Source organism: Lichenostomus cassidix, chromosome 1Aa (genome assembly GCF_008360975.1).
Source record: "Lichenostomus cassidix isolate B80296 chromosome 1Aa, HeHo_3.0, whole genome shotgun sequence".
NCBI classification, from domain to species: Eukaryota; Metazoa; Chordata; class Aves; order Passeriformes; family Meliphagidae; genus Lichenostomus; species Lichenostomus cassidix.
The window spans coordinates 1365339-1386119 of NC_139480.1; the positions used below are offsets into that span (position 1 = coordinate 1365339).

General features: G+C 43.5%; 1 protein-coding gene and 2 long non-coding RNA genes across 7 annotated transcripts in view; 1 reads left to right on the plus strand and 2 right to left on the minus strand.

Annotated features, from left to right (window-relative positions):
* Positions 1–15378, minus strand: part of TASOR2 (transcription activation suppressor family member 2) — a 60949-nt gene extending 45571 nt beyond the window's left edge. For 2 of the 5 annotated variants that reach the window (XM_085081761.1, XM_085081736.1), the window contains exons 1-2: positions 14635–15378; positions 1945–2090 (exon numbers count right to left, since the gene is read on the minus strand). In XM_085081761.1, the coding sequence (XP_084937887.1) occupies positions 1945–2090; positions 14635–14674 (186 nt within the window). In that variant the 5' untranslated portion in view covers positions 14675–15378. The remainder of the gene's footprint in view (positions 1–1944; positions 2091–14634) is intronic. The other 3 variants (XM_085081751.1, XM_085081742.1, XM_085081770.1) reach the window with 3 other exon arrangements.
* Positions 15379–17316: 1938 nt separating this feature from the next.
* On the plus strand, positions 17317–19775 carry LOC146443044 (uncharacterized). The gene is made up of 2 exons (XR_014856389.1): positions 17317–18643; positions 19367–19775. It is a non-coding gene; the product is annotated as an uncharacterized LOC146443044 (long non-coding RNA).
* LOC146443045 (uncharacterized) lies at positions 19598–20362 on the minus strand. The gene is made up of 2 exons (XR_014856391.1): positions 20263–20362; positions 19598–20223 (listed from the first exon to the last, which is right to left on the minus strand). It is a non-coding gene; the product is annotated as an uncharacterized LOC146443045 (long non-coding RNA).
* Positions 20363–20781: the final 419 nt, after the last annotated feature.

Consider the following 20781-nt stretch of genomic DNA (forward strand, 5'->3'; position numbering starts at 1 on the left):
TCTCCTCCAGGATGCTGCAGGAAAGCTGGAAAGGGACTGGGGACAAGGGACAGCAGGGACAGGACAGGGAATGGCTTCAAAGTGCCAGAGGGATGTTGGGAATTAGGAATTCCTGGCTGGGCTGGAATTCCCAGAGAAGCTGTGGATCTCTGGAAGTTTTCCAGGCCAGGCTGGATGAGGTTTGGATCCACCTGGGATGGTGGAAAGTTCTCCCTGCCCGTGGTTAGGGTGGGAATTGGATGTTTTTTAGGATTCTTTCCAACCCAAACCATTCTGGGGTTTTAAAATGTTTAATTTCATTCAGGACAACAACCAGACTGGTGATTTCCAGCCCAGGTTTCCCATGCCAGTGGAAATGTGGGAATGAAGGAATTTTAAAAATCCCCCAGAAAAAAAAAAGGGATTAAGGGTGGTGCCAGCAGAGGTGAAGGCAGACAAAGAAATCCCAAAAAAGGGGGAATTTGCCTTGAGGTGGCTCAGCAGGAATGAAAGCTCTCCGGATAAAATCTCCTGTCAAAGGGAATTCACCCAATGCCAAAGGCTGCTCCAGGAATGTTGAGCACTGCTGGCTGAAAGGATTTGTCATTCCTGATTTTTCATTCCTGATCAGGAGGGAAGTACAGGGAAGTTTCAGGGAAGGAAAGTTTCAGGGAAGGAAAGTTTCAGGGAAGGAAAGTTTCAGGGAAGGAAAGTTTCAGGGAAGGAAAGTTTCAGGGAAGGAAAGTTTCAGGGAAGGAAAGTTTCAGGGAAGGAAAGTTTCAGGGAAGGAAAGTTTCAGGGAAGGAAAGTTTCAGGGAAGGAAAGTTTCAGGGAAGGAAAGTTTCAGGGAAGGAAAGTTTCAGGGAAGGAAAGTTTCAGGGAAGGAAAGTTTCAGGGAAGGAAAGTTTCAGGGAAGGAAAGTTTCAGGGAAGGAAAGTTTCAGGGAAGGAAAGTTTCAGGGAAGGAAAGTTTCAGGGAAGGAAAGTTTCAGGGAAAGGAAGTTTCAGGAAAGGAGTTTCCGGGAAGGGAAGTTTCAGGGAAGTTTCGGGAAAGTTTCAGGAAAGTTTCAAGGAAAGTTTCAGGAAAGTTTCAGGGAAGTTTCTGGGAAGTTTCTGGGAAGTTTCTGGGAAGTTTCTGGGAAGTTTCTGGGAAGTTTCAGGAGAAAGTTTCAGGAGAAAGTTTCAGGAGAAAAAGTTTCAGGAGAAAAAGTTTCAGGAGAAAAAGTTTCAGGAGAAAAAGTTTCAGGAGAAAAAGTTTCAGGAGAAAAAGTTTCAGGAGAAAAAGTTTCAGGAGAAAAAGTTTCAGGAGAAAAAGTTTCAGGAGAAAAAGTTTCAGGAGAAAAAGTTTCAGGAAAAAGTTTCAGGGGAAGGTAAGGGAAGGGAAGTTTCAGGGAAGTTTCAGGGAAGGGAAGTTGAAGGGAAGTTTCAGGAAAGTTTCTGGGAAGTTTCTGGGAAGTTTCTGGGAAGTTTCTGGGAAGTTTCTGGGAAGAAGTTTCAGGAAGGAAGTTTCAGGAAGGAAGTTTCAGGGAAGTTTCTGGGAAGTTTCAAGGAAAGTTTCAGGAAAAAAAGTTTCAGGAAAAAGTTTCAGGGGAAGGTAAGGGAAGGGTAGTTTCAGGGAAGGGAAATTTCTTGAAAGTTTCGGGAAAGTTTCTGGGAAGTTTCTGGGAAAGTTTCTGGGAACTTTCTGGGAATTTTCTGGGAAGAAGTTTCAGGAAGGAAGTTTCTGGGAAGTTTCAGGGAAGTTTCTGGGAAGTTTCAGGAAAAAGTTTCAAGGAAAGTTGCAGGAAAAAGTTTCAGGAAAAAGTTGAAGTTTCAGGGAAGTTTCAGGGAAGTTTCCTTGAGTCAGGAACTGCCAAATAGGCTCTGTGAGGCAAAGCAAACACAGAGCAGCCAAAAAAAAAAATCCCCATTCCCAAAGCTCTGCATCTCCCAAAAAAACCCCAAAAACTCCTTTCCTGCTGCTCACCTCCCTCAGGAAAAGCTCATTTTCCACCAGGACGGCTCTGCTGTAGTGGAATCCGTGCTGGGAGGAGGAGTGCAGGTAGGAATTCTGCAGCACTGCCACTGCCCTCTGCAAGAGGGAGCTGGATTCCTCTGATTCCACCGGAAAACCTGCAGGGAAAAGGGAAAAAATGAAAAAAACTGCTGGGAAAAATGGAATAACTGCTGGGAAAATGAAATAACTGCTGGGAAAATGAAATAACTGCTGGGAAAAATGGAATAACTGCTGGGAAAAATGAAATAATAACTGGGGAAAATGGAATAAGTGCTGGGAAAAATGGAATAACTGCTGGGAAAATGAACTAACTGCTGGAAAAATGGAAAAACTGCTGGAAAAATGGAAAAACTGCTGGAAAAATGGAAAAACTGCTGGAAAAATGAAATAACTGCTGGAAAAATGGAAAAACTGCTGGGAAAATGAAATAACTAACTGGGAAAATGGAAAAACTGCTGGGAAAAATTAAATAACTGCTGGGAAAAATGGAATAATAACTGCTGGGAAAAATGAAATAATAACTGGGAAAAATGGAATAACTGCTGGGAAAATGGAATAACTGCTGGGAAAATGGAATAACTGCTGGGAAAAATGGAATAACTGCTGGAAAAATGAAAAAACTGCTGGGAAAATGAAATAACTGCTGGGAAAATGAAATAATAACTGGGAAAAATGAAATAACTGCTGGGAAAATGGAATAACTGCTGGGAAAAATGAAATAGCTGCTGGGAAAATGAAATAACTAACTGGGAAAAATGGAAAAACTGCTGGAAAAATGAAATAATTGCTGTGAAAATGAAATAGCTGCTGGGAAAAATGGAATAACTGCTGGGAAAAATGAAAAAACTGCTGGGAAAATTAAATAACTAACTGGGAAAAATGAAATAACTGCTGGGAAAATGGAATAACTGCTGGGAAAAATGAAATAAAAACTGGGAAAATGAAATAACTGCTGGAAAAATGAAATAACTGCTGGGAAAAATGGAAAAACTGCTGGGAAAATGAAATTACTGCTGGGAATGTTCCCTTTGGGGAGATCTGTCCTCTCCAGCAATCCAAATCCTGAATTTTTGGAGGTTAAAATGCCCTTTGGGAAGAGGGATGTGAGCTCCTTGTTCAGCCCAGTTTTGCCTTTCCGATGGAAAATCACCAGAAGTAAAGTCTGGTGATAAATTAATTTTATTTGTGAGATTTCAAAGGTTTGAATCCTATTTTTTAAGGGTAAGTTTGAATAATTTTTGTCTTTTTCTGCCCTTGATGAAGAAGTAAAATCTGTAGCTTGGCCAGAAGTAAAGTGTGGTGATAAATTCACTTTATTCGTGAGATTTCAAATCCCAAACTGAGGGTTTGAATCTTATTTTTTAATTTTTAATATTTTTTAATTTTTTAATTATTTTTTGTGGTTTTTCCCCTTGATGAAAAGGAAGAAAAGGTAAAATCTGTAGAACTGCTAGAAGCAAAGTCTGGTGATAAATTCACTTTATTCATGAGATTTCAAAGGTTTGAATCCTATTTTTTAAGGGTAAGTTTGAATAATTTTTGTCTTTTTCTCCCCTTGATGAAGAAGAAGAAAAGGTAAAATCTGTAGAACTGCCAGAAGCAAAGTCTGGTGATAAATTCATTTTATTCATGAGATTTCAAAGGTTTGAATCCTATTTTTTAAGGGTAAGTTTGAATAATTTTTGTCTTTTTCTGCCCTTGATGAAGAAGTAAAATCTGTAGCTTGGCCAGAAGTAAAGTGTGGTGATAAATTCACTTTATTAGTGAGATTTCAAATGCCACACTGGGGGTTTGAATCCTATTTTTTAATTTTTAATATTTTTTAATTTTTTAGTAATTTTTGTCTTTTTCTCCCCTTGATGAAAAGGAAGAAAAGGTAAAATCTGTAGATTGGCCAGAAGCACAGTCTGGTGATAAATTCACTTTACTCATGATATTCCAAATCCCAAACTGAGGCTTTGAATCCTAATTTTAAGGGTAACTTTTAATAATTTTTGTCATTTTTTGCCCTCAATGAAGAAGAAGAAAAGGTAAAATCTGCAGATTGGCCAGAAGCACAGTCTGGTGATAAATTCACTTTATTAGTGAAATTCCAAATCCCAAACTGAGGGTTTGAATCCTATTTTTCAATTTTTAATATTTTTTTAATTTTTTAATTATTTTTTGTGGTTTTTCCCCTTGATGAAAAGGAAGAAAAGGTAAAATCTGTAGAACTGCTAGAAGCAAAGTCTGGTGATAAATTCACTTTATTAGTGAGATTTCAGATCCCAAACTGAGGGTTTGAATCCTATTTTTTAAGGGTAACTTTTAATAATTTTTGTGTTTTTTCCCCTCAATGAAGTAGAAGAAAAAGTAAAATCATTCACTGCATCACTTGTTATTAATCTCAAATTATTCTCAAATTATTCTTATTAAAAAAATTTACCTAATTTAAGGAAAAGGGAGAAAAAAAGCAGTTAAAATTAGGTGTTTTAAACTCATTTAGCTCCATTCTCCAAACCAATCTGCACTCAGAGGTTCTGCAGGGAGGAAAAGAAAGGGAAAGAGAATTCCAGATGAAGCAGGAAAGTGGAAAAAATTGAAAAATGATCCAAGAAAAACACGTCTGGTGGGAATGGAAATTGGAGAGCAAAAAGGGAAAGTCTTTCCAAAGTGGATTTGCTTCTTTTATACCTTTTTTTTTTGGTTTTAAAAAGGTTTTTTTGGGGGATTTTGTGGCCTCTGATATTCAGTTTTTACACCTCCTGCTTTTGGTGATTCCTCTGGAATTATTGGAAGTTGGAAAAATAAAAAGGAGGTTGACACAGAGCAGGAAAATAAAAATTAAAAAGGTTTTTCAGCTCTTTTTCAGGATCTTTTTGGGTGTAATGAGCAGAGGAAAAGTTCATTTTGTTCATTTCTCTTTCATTTTTTTTTCTGTGTTTCCTGAATCCTGCAGGAGCTCAGATTTTCCATGGAAATCATGGATGAAGTCCCAAGGTTTGGAATAAACAGAATTTTCCCTTTTTTTTTTTTTTGTCTTGCTGGAGCATCACAACTTTTTGTGGAAAGGAGGAGATGGTTTTGGGGATCAAAGTTAAAGGCTTAAAAAAATAGATAAAAGTAAAAATAAAGTAAAAATAAAATACAAATATAAATAAAAATAAAAGTAAAAATAAAAATAAAATAAAAATAAAATAAATAATACAAATAAAATAAAAATTAAAAAAAAAGAAAATAAAACCAAAACCAACCAACAAAAAAAAACCCCAAAAAACAAAACAAAGAAACAAAACAAAAAAAACCACCAAAAAACCCCAAAAACCAACCAAAAAAAAACCCCAAAAACCAAACAAATCCCCAAAACCCCAAAAACCAAACAAAAAAACCCCCAAAAATCCCCCAACCAAACCAAACAAAAAAAAACCCAAAAAACCCCAAAAACCAGACAAAAAAAAACCCCAAAAAACCCCAAAAACCAGACAAAAAAAAACCCCCAAACCAAACAAAAAAACCCCAAAAAAACCCAAAAACCAAACAAAAAACCCCCAAAAAATCCCCAAAACCAAACAAAAAAAAACCAAAAAACCCCCAAAACCAACCAAACCAAACCCAGGAAGCTTTTGGAAATAAAACCATAAAAAACCAGGAATTTTGCAGGTGATCATTCCAATATTTTTTCTCTCCCTGCAGCTTTAAAATCAAAGTCCAGAGAGGGGAAAAAAATGGTTGCAATAATAAATATAAATAAAGAAATTAATGGAAATAATTCCTGGAGTTGTTGATGAAATAAATCAATAAGAAGAAGCAATTCCTGGGATTGTAGTAAGAAATAAATAAAAAAAATGTGAGGAAATAACTCCTGGGGTTGTAGTAATAAATAGATAAATAAATAAACGAGAGGAAACAATTCCTGGGGTTGTAGTGATAAATAAATAAATTAATCAATAAGAGGAAACAATTCCTGGGGTTGTAGTAATAAATAAATAGATAAATAAATGGAAATAATTCCTGGGGTTGTGGTAATGAATAAATCAATCCATCAATAAAAGGAAACAATTCCTGGGGTTACAGTAATAAATAAATCAATAAATAAATAAATGGAAATAATTCCTGGGGTTGTAGTAACAAATAAATCAATAAATCAACGAGAGGAAACAATTTCTGGGATTGTAGTGATAAATAAATAAATCAATCAATGAGAGGAAACAATTTCTGGGGTTGTAATGATAAATAAATATATAAATAAATGGAAATAACTCCTGGGGTTGTAGTAACAAATAAATCAATAAATCAGAGGAAACAATTCCTGGGGTTGTAGTAATAAATAAATCAATAAATAAATAAATGGAAATAATTCCTGGGGTTGTAGTAATAAATAAATCAATAAATAAATAAATGGAAATAATTCCTGGGGTTGTAATAATAAACAAATAAATCAATAAAAAGAGGAAATAATTTCTGGGGTTGTAGTAATAAATAAATAAATCAATAAATAAGAGGAAATAATTCCTGGGGTTGTAGTGATAAATAAATAAATGGAAATAATTCCTGGGGTTGCTGATAAATAAATCAATCAATCAATCAATAAGGGGAAACAATTTCTGGGGTTGTAGTAATAAAGAAATAAATCTATAAATAAGAGGAAACAATTCCTGTGGTTGTAGTGATAAATAAATCAATAAGAGGAAACAATTCCTGGGGTTGTAGTAATAAATAAACAAATAAATAAGAGGAAACAATTCCTGTGGTTGTTGATTAAATAAATAAATAAATAAGAAGAAACAATTTCTGGGGTTGTAATAACAAACAAATAAATCAATCAATAAGAGGAAACAGTTCCTGTGATTGTAATAATAACTAAATAGATAAATCAGAGTAATCAATTCCTGAGCTCCACCTGCAGCCCTCAGCTCCCTCCCAGATTTCGGGATGTGTCCCAACCCTAAGGGGGAGCCTCAATCCCAGGAAAAATTCCCAAATCAACCCCAAATTCCTGCCTCATCCCAGGGCAGAGCAGGTCCGTGACCTTCCTGCGCAGAGCTGCGAGGTGAAAGTGAAAGTGCCCGAGAGAGAAGGGAAAGTGAAAGTGTCCTTGTCCTCGGGGAAATCTGGGAATGGCAATGGATCCGCGGGGAAACGGGGAATTTGGGAATGGCAATGGATCAAGGAGAAATCTGGGAATGGCAATGGATCCATGGGGAAAGGAGAAATTTGGGATCCATGGGGAAAAAAGAAATTTGGGAATGGCTCTGGATCCATAGGAAAGGGGAAATTTGGGAATGGCACTGGATCCAGGGGGGAAGGAGAAATTTGGGAAAGGAAAAATTTGGGAATGGCAATGGATCCGTGGGGAAAGGGAGAATTTGGGAATGGGGAAAGGAGAAATCTGGGAATGGCATTGGATCCATTGGGAAAGGGGGAATTTGGGAATGGCAATGGATCCAAGTTTGGGAATGGCTCTGGATCCATAAGGAAAGGAGAAATTTGGGAATAGCTCTGGATCCATGGGGAAAGGAGAAATTTGGGAAAGCAGAAATTTGGGAATGGGGAAAGGAGAAATTTGGGAATGGCTCTGGATCCACAGGGAAAAGGGAAATTTGGGAAAGGAGAAATTTGGGAATGGCAATGGATCCATGGGGAAAGGAGAAATTTGGGATTCCATGGGGGAAAGGGGGAATTTGGGAATGGCAATGGATCCATAAGGAAAGGGGGAATTTGGGAATGGCACTGGATCCAAATTTGGGAATGCACTGGATCCATGAGGAAAACTCAGCCAGCAGAGATGGCTGGAGGACTTTCCCTGCCCTGAAATCCTTGGGAATTCCCAGCTTGGCTGGAGGATTCTCCCTGCCCTGAAATCCTTGGGAATTCCCAGCTCCTCCTGCAGAATTCCCATATTTTCAGCAGGGAATTCAAACCTCTGCAGCTCCCAAAATCAGCTCCCAATCCGAGCCTGGCTGAGCTTTCCCTCCTGCTGAGCCAAAATCACCTTCCAGGAGTTTTGGATTCCTTGGAATTCTGCTGATCTGCCTCTTCCTCCTCCTCCTCCTCCTTTCCCAGATTTCCAGCAGCTCCTGGAAAAAAATCTTTCCCCCTGCAGGTATCCCAAAGTGCTCTGTCCTGGCTAAATGCAGCCCCAGGGAAATCAGAAATCCAGGGAAATCAGAAATCCAGGGAAATCAGAAATCCAGGGAAATCAGAAATCTGTGGATCAGAAATCCAGGGAAATCAGAAATCCAGGGAAATCAGAAATCCATGGATCAGAAACCCAGGGAAATCAGAAATCCAGGGAAATCACAAATCCAGGGAAATCACAAATCCAGGGAAATCACAAATCCAGGGAAATCACAAATCCAGGGAAATCACAAATCCAGGGATCACAAATCTCCTGGGAGTTCCCCTTCCCAATTTTGGGAAGTTTCAGGAGGGTCAGCCGAGGTTCTGGATTTCCAAATCCAGAACATTCCTTTGGCTCATCCCTTTTTTTCTGGCAGCTTCACCCCCTCAGCAAATTCCAAGGAATTTTCTCAGCCCAGCAGGAAAACTCAAGGCTTTGGAAGCACAAAATTTGATTTCTTCACAACCTTTTTTTTAATTTTAAACCTCAAAATTTGAGTGGTGTTTGCTGCAGGGATGTGGATGTTGTTAAATCCTCAGAATTCCACGATCCAGCAGGATTTTTCCACCTTTTCCTTCCCCTCTCCAAGTGGATTTTCCAGCTTTAGAATGAGCTGGAATATTGGGAATCAGCAGGAGGATCAGACCAGCAAATCCCACTCTTTACACCAAAACATTTTAAAAATTTAAATGTTGAAACATTTAAAACACGTTTAAACATTTAATTATTTAAAAAAATTTAAATTTAAAACATTTAAAATAAAATTTACACCAAACATTTGGGGTAAATCTGTGAAGCTTTTTACCCTGACTTGAGCATCCCAAAAACCAGCTGAGGTTCTTTGGGATCATTTTCCCAAATTCTTCTGGATTTCAATTCCTCTCTCCTTTTTACAACCTCCAATCCTGATTTCCTCATTTCCTGATTTCCTGATTTCCCAGAAAAATCCTCTTCCTGGCTGACTCTGCATTCTGGATCACCTTTAAAAAATCCAGAGATTTTCCCAACTGATCCCAGTTCTCTCCCACAACAGGTGGTTTTAGGAAAATTTGGATTTTAGGAAAAAATTTCTGCCCCAAAAAGCATTGGAAGAGGTTGCCCAGGAGGTGGTGGAAGGATTTAAAAGTTGGATTTTGGGGCACTTGGGGACACAGATGGGGGTTGGGAATGGTTGGATTGGATCTTTGAAGTTTTCCAAGAAAAAAATTGGAAAATTTTAAAATTTGTTTAAATTGTTGAAACAATGGGGAATTGTTTTAACCCTGTGTTTGCTGCCATGGGGTGACAAATCTGACCTAACAGAGCCAACATGGGTGGGATTTTCCATGATTTTTCATGTTTTTCCAAGTTTTTCCAAGATTTTCCAAGTTTTTCCATGTTTTTCCATATTTTTCCATGGTTTTCACACAAAGATCTCAGGAATGGGATGGATTTGGATCACAGCAGGTTGATCCTCATGGTCTAACCAAAATGAATCCTCTGGATTAATTAAATTAATGAATTAAACTGGGACAATGGAATCCCCCATGTGCTTCCCAGAGGTTTTGCCACAGGATGGTAGAGATGAGGAATAAAAAGGAATAAAGGAATAAAAAGGAATTCACTGAAAGCAAAGATTCCACCTTTTCCTCTGGAAGTCACAAAGGGAAATTCCATGAATTTTCCAGGATGCAGCTCCACTTTCTCCTAAATTAATTCTCCTTAAACCTGGGAATTCTGCCCTGGTTTGGGGTGGGATAATCTCCTGAAATGCTGCACTTCAAACACCTCAGTGCAGCTTTTGAAGGGATTTAAAATTCCCTTTGGGATGAAACAAGCAGGGAATGAGGATCCAGAGACTGCAGGATGGTTTTCACCTGGCTCTCAGTGTTTGTTTGGATGGGTTTGGAGGTGATGCAGGGAATTTTTGGCATTTTTTTCAGGGCAGCAAGCACTCTGCAAGCTTCAGAGAGCTGCACTGGAGATGTGCCAGAAGGGATTTATCCCATGGATGGGGAAGGAATATTATCAGAAATAATATCTAAATGTATCCCATGGATGGGGAGGGAATATTATCAGAAATATCCAAAATATCCCATCAGATGGAGAGGGAATATTATCAGAAATATCCAAATGTATCCCATGGATGGGGAAGGAACATTATCAGAAATAATATCCAAATGTATCCATCAGATGGAGAGGGAATATTATCAGAAATAATATCTAAATGTATCCCATGGATGGGGAGGGAATATTATCAGAAATATCCAAATGTATCCATCAGATGGGGAGGGAATATTATCAGAAATATCCAAATGTATCCCATGGATGGGGAGGGAATATTATCAGCTTCCTCACGGGGAGGGAAGGTTCTGTTCCTGCATTATGTTACAAAAAAAAAAACCCAAAAACCACCAAAACAAACCCAAAAACCCCAAACAAAACAAAACACAAAAAAACCCCAAAAAACCCAAACAAACAAACATAAACAAACAAAAAAACCCCAAAAAACAAACCCCAAAACCCCAAAAAAACCCCTTTTTGCTATCAGAAATTGCAGCAAACGGAGTGTTTCCAACTGTGCCCCAAATTCCCACCCGGAGGAAACAACAGGAATGACAAAGGGAATGTTTATTCCAGAGGGGAAAAGCTGGAGAGGCCCAAGATGGAAAAAAATACAGGGAAACACCTCAAGTTGTACCTCGGGAGGTTCAGGCTGGATGAGAGGTTGGAATTTTCCCTCTGGAAAGGGAAAATCCTTGGGAATTCCAGGTTCTCATCCCTGGCTGGGCAAAGCCACAGCTGTCCCATGGAAATTGCAGGAAATTCTCCTCGGGAAAGGAATTCTCCATGGAAAAATCCTTTGATTTTAGGAGTTTCTGCTCCTGTCAGCTGCTCACCAAGCTGAGGATGTGGGTTTGACCCATTGCCCTCATTAGTTCACTAAAAGCAGCTCTTGCTGCCTTTTCTTCCCCAAAACCCCAATTCTGTCTCCCCAAAACCCCAAAATTCTGTCTCCCCAAACCCCAATTCTATCTCCCAAAAACCCCAATTCTGTCACCCCAAAAACCCCAATTCTGTCTCCCCAAAACTTCAATTCTGTCTCCCCAAAACTCCAATTCTGCCTCCCCAAAACCTGAATTCTCTGTCCCCAAACCCCAATTCTGTCTCCCCAAACCCCAATTCTGCCTCAACAAAACCCCAATTCTGCCTCAACAAAACCCCAATTCTGCCTCAAAAAAACCCCAATTTTCTCCCCAAAACCCCCAATTCTGTCTCCCCAAAACCCCCAATTCTGCCTCACCAAAACCCCAATTCTGTCTCCCCCAAAACCCCAATTCTGCCTCCCCAAAACCCCAATTCTGTCTCCCCAAAACTCCAATTCTGCCTCACCAAAACCCCAATTCTGTCTCTCCAAAACTTGAGTTCTGTCTCCCCAAAACCCCAATTCTGCCCCCCCAAACCCCAATTCTGTCTCCCCAAAATCCCAATTGTCTCCCCAAAACTCCAATTCTGTCTCCCCAAAACCCAATTCTGTGTCTCCAAAACCCCAATTTTCTCCCCAAACACCCCAATTCTGTCTCCCTAAAACCTCAATTCTGTCACCCCACAATGCCAATTCTGTGCCCCCAAAACCCCAATTCTATCACCCCAAAACCCCAATTCTGGCTCCCAAAACCCCAATTCTGGCTCCCAAAACCCCAATTCTGGCTCCCAAAAACATCAATTTTCTCCCCAAACCCCAATTCTTTCTCCCCAAAACCCCAATTCTGTCACCCCAAACCCCAATTTTCTCCCCAAAACCCCAATTCTGTCACCTCCCCCAGGGCTGTGGATTCCCTCAGGTGACACCTGACTCTTCCCAAGCCACCAGCATTTGGGATTTCGGCACTTGGACAACTTAAGGCAACATTTTTCTTGCAAAACTCCTCAATTTGGTGATTTTCCATGGAGCTGCAATGGCCTGAGAGAGCACCAGAGCTAGAAACAACGAAATTCCCTCTGGGAAAAGGGAAAAAACCAAACCAAACCTCTCCACACACATTCCCTATGGACCTTCTGGCTGCTGGAATGACACTTTTCAAAATTTCCCATAAAAACAACCAAATCCAAATATTCCCTCAGAACTGGTGGCTTCTCACCATCAAAAAAAAACTTCCCAGATTGGGCAAAATCAGAATTTACACCAAAAAAAATCAAGTTTTCACTTGTCTCAAAGGGATTCTAACCAAGAATGAGGAGTTGGTTGCTTTGGCAGGTCCCAGAGTGACCACTGGATATTTTATTTAATTTTATTTTATTTAATAAAACCACCCTGTTCCATTTGAATCCACCAAAAAAAGGTTGTGGCTACACAAATCCTCATCCCAAAATTCCTTCTCTTCCCCTCCTGCCACAGCTGGGGTTGTGAGGAAGGAAATCAGCAAAGGGCAGCAGAAAATAAAGGCAAAGAGGTTGTTTTTTTTATCCAGCTAGGTTCAGTAATTCTTGCATGGATTCACAGGAATTCCAGGGTGAGATGTGGATTTTAGGGAATCTAAATCTGGGAATTGGGAATATTCAAGCTGGCTCTGCTTCCAAAAATGCATGTTTAAAAAGAACAGTAAAAAGAAACTAAATTAGAACATAAAACCACTTTCAGAGCTACAATACAGCCTCTGGTCCAGGGCATGTATTTACAATTCTTATCAGGGAAAAATTTAATTTTTCTAATTAATTCTAATTAAATAATTCTAATCAGGGAAAAATATCAGGGGAAAATAAGAGTTTCTGGAATTCTCTGACAACAAATTTGTGGCTGGAAAACAATGATTCACATGAAATCAGATATTTCCTTTACAACACAACTCACTTAAAAAATCCTTCTAGAATAAACCAGTGATTTCCAGACTCAAGCACAGCCTGCTGCCAGTAAAGTCTGTGTTCCTCAGAAAGACCAAAATAAGTTTTTGGTGTTTATGCACTAAGAAATATCCATTTTTCACCACAGACTTGGGGTAAATAATTGAGCTTTACATCCTGACTCGAGTATCCCAAAAGAGCAGAGCTTCACTCAGCATCTCCTGCATTCATCATGAGCACCAAACCACGGGGCTGTGGACCATTCTGGAGAATTCTAGACCATCACAGGCTTTCTTACACATTTTTAATTAAAAAAAAACTTGGTTCTCATGGAGGAAGGACTATGTTTCACGATTCTTTTTGTGCCATCCACCCTCCTGCTTCCTTCACCCACCCCATATTATCCCCTCTTAATGCAGACCTAGAGATTGGCAAGCTCTGCTCCAACCCAAACCTTGGTGGGATAATTTGAGGACAATCTGGGATCAGAACCGTGCAAAAACATATTTTTTTCCCCTTTTTTAAAGCCAAATTTCAGCCCTGCAGCTGCTCCGAAGGGGCTGCAAAGAGGTCTCCAGCCCCTCCGGGAAAGGATCAACACAATTCCACGCTCTTTGCATTCCCAAACCCCACTCCTGAAGGACACCTGCATCACCCCAAATCGCGTCCAAAAATCACCGTGCTGCTCACACCTCGCCGTCAGCCACCGGCACCGGGCGGCAGCTCGGAAAAACCAACGTGGAAAAGCAGGAAATTGCAAAACCAGCTGCTTCCTACGTGTCCGAAACATCATCGAGCTCCCCGGGGAGCGATGGGCACGGGAGGAGGGCAAAGGCGGCGTGGCGTCTGCTCTCCTTCCCCGGGAAGGGCAGGATGGAGCCGGGAATCCTCCTTTTTAAAACAGGGAAGGGCAGGATGGAGCTCAGAACTCTTTTTTACCCAGGGAAGGGCAGGATGGAGCCGGGAATCCTCCTTTTTTACCCAGGATAGAGCCGGGAATCCTATTTTTCACCCAGGGAATGGCAGGATGGAGCTCAGAACTCATTTTTACCCAGGGAAGGGCAGGATGGAGCCGGGAATTCTCCTTTTTTTACCCAGGGAAGGGCAGGATGGAGCCGGGAATCCTCTTTTACCCAGGATGGAGCTCAGAATTCTTTTCTAACCAGGGAAGGGCAGGATGGAGCCGGGAACTCTTTTTTACCCAGAGAAGAGCAGGATGAAGCCGGGAATCCTCTTTTTTACCCAGGGAAGGGCAGGATGAAGCCGGGAACTCTTTTTTACCCAAGGGAAAGGCAGGATGATACTGGGAATCCTCCTTTACCCAGGGAAGGGCAGGATGGAGCCGGTAAAACCCCCTAAATCCCGTGGAAAGACGGTAGGAAGCCTACCGGCTTCACCCCAGGGAAAGGTGGGATGGAGCAGCAACCCTCCGCATCCCAGGGAAGAGCAGGATGGAGCCGGGATCCCTTTTCTCCTCAGGGAAGGGCAGGACGGAGCCAAGAACCCTCTCCTCCATAGGGAAAGGCGGGATGGAGCCAGTAATCCCCCCCACCTCTCCCAGGGAAGGGCGGGATGGAGCCAAGATCCCTTTTCTCCTCAGGGAAGGGCTGCACGAAGCCGCTCGCCTTCCCCTCTCGCAGCGGGATGGAGCCGGTAACCACCTTCCCCCGCCGGCAGGGAAAGAAGGGCACGATGGAGCCGCCCGCCCGCCCGCCCGCCCTCAGCCCGGCCCCGCTCACCCGTGCCCGGCTCGCCGCTCTCCCCGCGCCGCTCGCCCATGGCCGGGGCTCTGTCCGGGCTGTCCCTCAGGCCGCCCTCATGGCCGCCCCGCCCGGCCCCCGGCGCGGCCCCGCGAACCGGGCCGGCGGCATGAGGCGGTGCGGGGCGGCCGCCGCCATCCGCCGGCCCCAGGAAGTGGAAGGACGGGGCGGGCGGGGAGGAGGAGGAGGGAGAGGGAAGGAGGGGACGAGGGGCGGGAGCGGCGGGGAAAAAAACAGAAAGTGAAAACTGAACCGGAAAGAGAGCCAGGGGCCGCCCGCGGGTTTTCCTCTTCCCGCGGTCACCAGAGCTGCCTGGTCATGGCCGGCTTTTCCTCTTCCCGCGGTCACCGGCCCTGCCTGCCCATGGCCGGCTTTTCCTCTTCCCTGCCGGCCCTCAGGGCTGTTCCCTCATAGGGAACGCCTGGCTCGGCCATCAGTGTTTGCCCTCGGTGTGGATCTTGCCCCAGCCCTGCCTCCATCACCTCAGCCTCTCCATGCCTGAGTTCAGCCATTCCCGCTGCGCCTTCTCTCATCCCCTCGGATCATGGCGAGAGGCTCCTTTCTCTCCTCAGTCCTTCTCCTTCAGTGTTTTCCCTCTTTTGGATCTTCTCTCAGTCTCCCCTAATTCCCTCCCTGAACCAACTCTACCACTTCTGCTCTTCCCTCATTCCCTCAGGCTTCTTCTCTGAGCCCTCAGCTCATTGCCTTCCCCACAGCCATGTTTTGGACCTTCCCTCAGTCCCCAAACTCCTTCCCTTGTCCACTCAAATCATGGCCAGAGCTCATTTTCTCACCTCAGTCCTTTGCCCTCAGTGTTTCCCCTCAGCAATTTATTTTGGATCTTCCCTCAGTCCCCAAACTCCTTCTCTCATTCCCTCACCCCTCACATCATGCCCTGAGCCCTTTCCCTCACCTCAGGCCTTCCCCCTCTGTTTTCCCTCAACTCCGTATTTTTTCTTGTTCTTTCCCTCAGTCCCAAAATTCCTCATCCCCTCACATCATGGCCAGAGCTCCTTTTCTCACCTCAGTCCTTCGCCCTCAGTGTTTCCCCTCAGCACCTTATTTTGGATCTTCCCTCAGTCCCACAGCCCCATTCCCTCATCCCCTCACCCCTCACATCATGCCCTGAGCCCTTTCTCTCACCTCAGGCCTTCCCCCTCTGTTTTCCCTCAACTCCTTGTTTTTTCTTGTTCTTTCCCTCAGTCCCAAAATTCCTCATCCCCTCACACTTATGGCTAGAGCCCCTTCGCTCTGAAGAACTTCAGTTCTTCCCCCTCAGTTTTTTATCTCAATCCCCTCAGCCCCTCCATACCTGACTTCATCTCTTCCCACAACTACTTGAGGACAAATTCCATGCTGGGCTGATCTGGGCAGATTCCAGGTGGTGCAGGGGAAAAAACGGATTATTTATCTTCATTTTTTGCTTAAACACTCATTTCCCTGTGGGTATGTGTGGCCTGGAGCCACACCATGAGGGACTGGAGGAATATCCCAACCCATGGGGGACAAGGGGACATCAGGGATTGAGGATTGAAGGGATGCACTGAGGTGAAGGACATAAAAATGGGGTGAGGAGATGAGGGAAGGGGACAGAATGGATGAAGAAATAGGGGGGAAATATGAGGGAAGGGCCTGAGGGGGAAGGACTGAGGTGAGGGAAGGAGCTCAGGGAATGATGTGAGGGGTGAGGAAAACAAGGAATAAGGGAAAAGGGGAATGAGGGGAGATCCAAAATGAAGGGCTGAGGAAAAACCCTGAGGGGTAAGTACTGAAGTGAGGGAAGGGGTTTTAGTAATGATGTGAGGAAAGATCCAAACCAAGGCTCTGGGGAAAGCACTGAGGTGAGGGATGAGCTCAGAGCAGGAGACTGAGGAAATGAGGGTGAGTGACCCAGAAATGGGGTGAGGAGATGAGGGAAAGGGCCAGAATGGATAAAGAAAAATAGGGAAAGAAAGACCCTGAGGAAGAGCCAAAGGAAGGGGATCGGGGAAGGGGTTTGGGAGGACTGAGGGAAGACACTGAGGGTGAAAGACTGAGGTGAGGGAAGGAGCTCAGGGAATGATGTGAGGGGTGAGGAAAAGAAGGAATGAGGGGAAGGAGACTGAGGGAAGATCCAAAATGAAGGGCTGAGGAAAAACCCTGAGGGGAAGGACTGAGGTGAAGGAAGATATTTAAGCAATGATGTGAGGGAATGAGGGAAGATCCAAACCAAGGGAAAAGCACTGAGGTGAGGGATGAGCTCAGAGCAGGAGACTGAGGGCATGAGGGTGAGTGACCCAGAAATGGGGTGAGGAGATGAGGGAAAGGGCCAGAATGGATAAAGAAAAATAGGGAAAGAGGCAGAATGGATGAAGAAAAATAGGGAAAGGCCCTGAGGAAGAGCCAAAGGAAGGGGCTGAGGGGATCAGGGAAATGGTTCATGGAATTCCCTTCTGATGGTTCTGAGTTGCCTCATTGCAGCACCACTGAACCCTCCAGGAACACTAGATGAGAATTTTTAGGGTTCACCAGGCAGGAATTCTGAGGAAAAGCAGAACCTCCTGTGAAAACTCCTTTTTCAGTGCTCAGAAACCCCAAAAAAGCCTCAAACGGCGAATGTTGCAATCGATTTCAGAGCAGGGAACAGGGAGCTCTGGAGGGAACAGGGAGATCTGTAGAGAACAGGGAGCTCTGTAGGGAACAGAGAGATCTGGACTTGCCCAACCTCTTGCACAAGAGCTTGGAGGAACACCCCGTGCCCAAGCGTGGGGCAAAGGTTGTGTTTGGCTGTGCTGAGCCATGGATCTTGGAGGGAATTCCACTTGGCATTCCAGGTGCTTTTGGCAGCGAGATCCATGGTGCTACATCCGGAATAAATTCACAACAAGGCTGATTCCCGATCCTTGCTGGGATTTGGGAATTTGCTGGCACTCAGTGCCCAGCCTCTGGCTGAGCTCTGCTGACCTTTGCATGCTGAGTACTCGTGGCTTTAGCAGGAAAGATTGGCAAAGGAGCTCAAAAACAGGGAACAGCCATGAGACAACTAATTTATAAGTCACTTATTACCCAAATCAGCCCTTATGGGTATTTCACCCATCCTAAGAATTTGCCACGGAAGCAGCAGAGGGTGCAAAGTGCTACTAAAAAATGAAGGTGGGGGACAAATAAATGATTTTTTTGGAGCAGGGTGTTGTTTATAGCAAATTTCACAGCAGTGTGTCTCCAGTTTGCCAGATCCATGGGTTTGTACAGCTCCTGCTGGCACATAAAAAACCTGGAATTCTTGCTGAGACAGAAATATGGTCCCAGATGCCCTTTGAGGGGGAAAAATCAACAATGCTGTGCCTTGACCCAAGAGATGTGAGGTGGTTTCTGAGGTTCTGGGGCATCTCAGGAGCAGATCTGCAGTCAGAACATCCAAGTTTCCACCTCTGGTGGGATCATTCAGTCCCTGCCATGATAAAATCCGAGCATTTTAGTATTTATTTCTGGTGAGGAAATGCAGAATCTCATGTGAAAACTCATTTTTCAGTGCTTAGAAAAGCAAAGAATTCAAAGGAATTTTGTCCCTGGAAATTCTGATGGTTGAACTTGATCATCCCAAAGGTCTTTTCCACACTCCATGATCCTGTTAATTTTGCTGGGAGAGGAACTGGAGCCTCTGGAGCTCAGAGCCCATTCCTGACTGGAGTTTTCTGTTCCCCCTTTGGTGCTTTGTGACATTTTGGGTGGTGACACCCAAGAGGAGAACCTGTGATGTCACCGTGGTGGGGACCTGCTTCCTGGCAGGGCTCTGTTTTCTTTTTTGAAACTTTGACTCATGAGGCTCTTGGAAGCGTGAAACAAAAAACTCCATTGGTGTTTGATTTCCCCTTTTATTCAGAAAAACAGCAAAAAAAAAAAAAAAAAAAAAGAGTGATTCCTGCAGATGCCATGAAAAGAATGAGTCAAGTTGGAATGGGAGCAGCATTTCCTGAGGACAACTTCAGTCCTGCTGGATGACATCAGGGTAAAGCAAATCATTCAATCTGAGCAAATTATTGACCCTGTGGGGCAACGCCAGGAGTCCCAGCTGTGTGAAAACACAGCCTGGAAATACTGGAGAGGATCAAATCCCCTGCCCTGGGGGTGAAATTCACAGAAATTCATGGAAATGTGGAGTTTCTCTCTGGTTTTCTCATATTTCCTTATTATCACTGAATGGTTTGGGTGGAAAGGGACCTTAAATATCTCCTAATTCCACATTCCAGGAGTTCTTCCACGGGCAGGAACACCTTCCAGCCTGGCCTTGGACACCGCCAGGGATGAGGCAAGCACAGCTTCTCTGGGAATTCCATCCCAGGGCCTCTCAGGTAATTTGTGACGTGAGACATTGGCTTGGTTTTCCTTGATTTCCTAAGCTTTGTTATCCTGTTATTTCTGTCTGTCTCTTCCATTCATTTTTTAATCCATTTGGACAGCAAGGCATTGCTTTCCCAGACTGGTTTCTCCCCAAAATCCGTGGTTTTCCTGCTTAGGAACTCAAGTCTTTAAGATTTTGCAGCAAAACAAGCAAATTTCCCCCAATTTTATTTTATTTCCCCTTTAATTTTTGTCAAAAAAATGTGAAAATCATCAAAAATCCCCCATGAAAAACCATCTCTGGCCCTTGCTCACCGTGTCTTCATGTCAAAACCACTGAAGATTTTTGCTTTCTGTTGGATTTATTTTTGTGTTTGGTTTTCCTTTTTAGCTCTCTCGGCACCCTGCAGCTCCCTCAGAAACCAAAGTGCTGCTCGAGTTGTGGTGCCAAAGAGATTTGAAAATAGTTCTGGTGGCTTTTCAGTCAGGCCTGGAGTTAAACCACCCCTGAGCTAAACCCAGCTTTTTTTAGTGGTGGTTTCACAACGGTGTCAACTGTGAAACCACACAGGGTCCTCAGGAAATGACTCAAACATGACAAGAAAATGACAAAAAGCAGATGAACGTTTTCAGCAGGGAGCAAATTATTATTTTTTTTTAAAGTCTCTTTCCATTTTTCCCAATTTTTTCCCCCAAAATCATTATTAATAATAATTCAGTGTGCTGCTTGGCCTGTAATTTTGCAACATGAACCTGATAATCTCTAAATTTGGAGTTTAAACATTAAATATTGATGTGAATTATTGCTCTTTACCGGATACATCTGGAGCCAGGAGATGGGAGCTCTTTCCAAAAGGTTTGATCCTGGCAAAAATCATGGAATCATGGAATGGTTTGGGTGGGAAGGAACCTTAAAGCTCATCAGTTCCATGGCAGGGACACTTTCCACCATCCCAGTTTGCTCCAAGCCCTGTCCAGCCTGGCCTTGGACACTGCCAGGGATCCAGGAGCAACCAAAATTCCTCTGGAAAATCTCAATTTTTGAGAGATTCCATCCTGGGATAATCCCCCAACAGCCTCACTCGGCAGGATGGAACAATTTGAGTTTTTATGGAATTATTTCCACTGATTTCCTGACTCCGTGGAAGCAGCAGCAGCTCCATCACTTTGCCATCAATTTATCCCATTCCATCCTCCTGCAGTGGGAAATTGGTTTTCTCCAAAATGGGTATTTCCTTCCAAATTGACCTTTTGAAGGAAATACCATTTTTTTTCCAAGAGGAAAACACCCACTGGTGGAAAACATTGATTTTTTTTTTCCCTAGTCCCCACTCTGTGCACACCAGTGCCCCCAGTATCCCCTCCCTGCACCCACCAGTGCCCCCAGTACCCCATTCCCCATCCCAGTCCCCCCATTATCCCCACCCCATACACACCAGCTCCCCCCATTCTCCATCCCAGTATCCCCAGTACTCCCTCCCTGCACACACCAGCCCCCCTGTTCCCCATCCCAGTCCCCCCAGCACCCCATTCTCCATCCCAATCCCCCCAGTACCCATTTCCCATCCCAGTGCCCCCATTACCTCCTCCTCCCACAGACCAGTCACCATATATGACCGTTACCCCATCCCAGTCCCCCAGTACCCCCGTTCTCCATCCCAGTCCCCCAGTACCCCCTCCCTGCACACACCAGCCCCCGTTCCCCATCCCAGTGCCCCCAGTAACCCTGTTCCCCATCCCAGTGCCCCCATTACCTTCTCCTCCCCCACACTCACCAGTCCCCGTACGACCGTTACCCCATTCCAG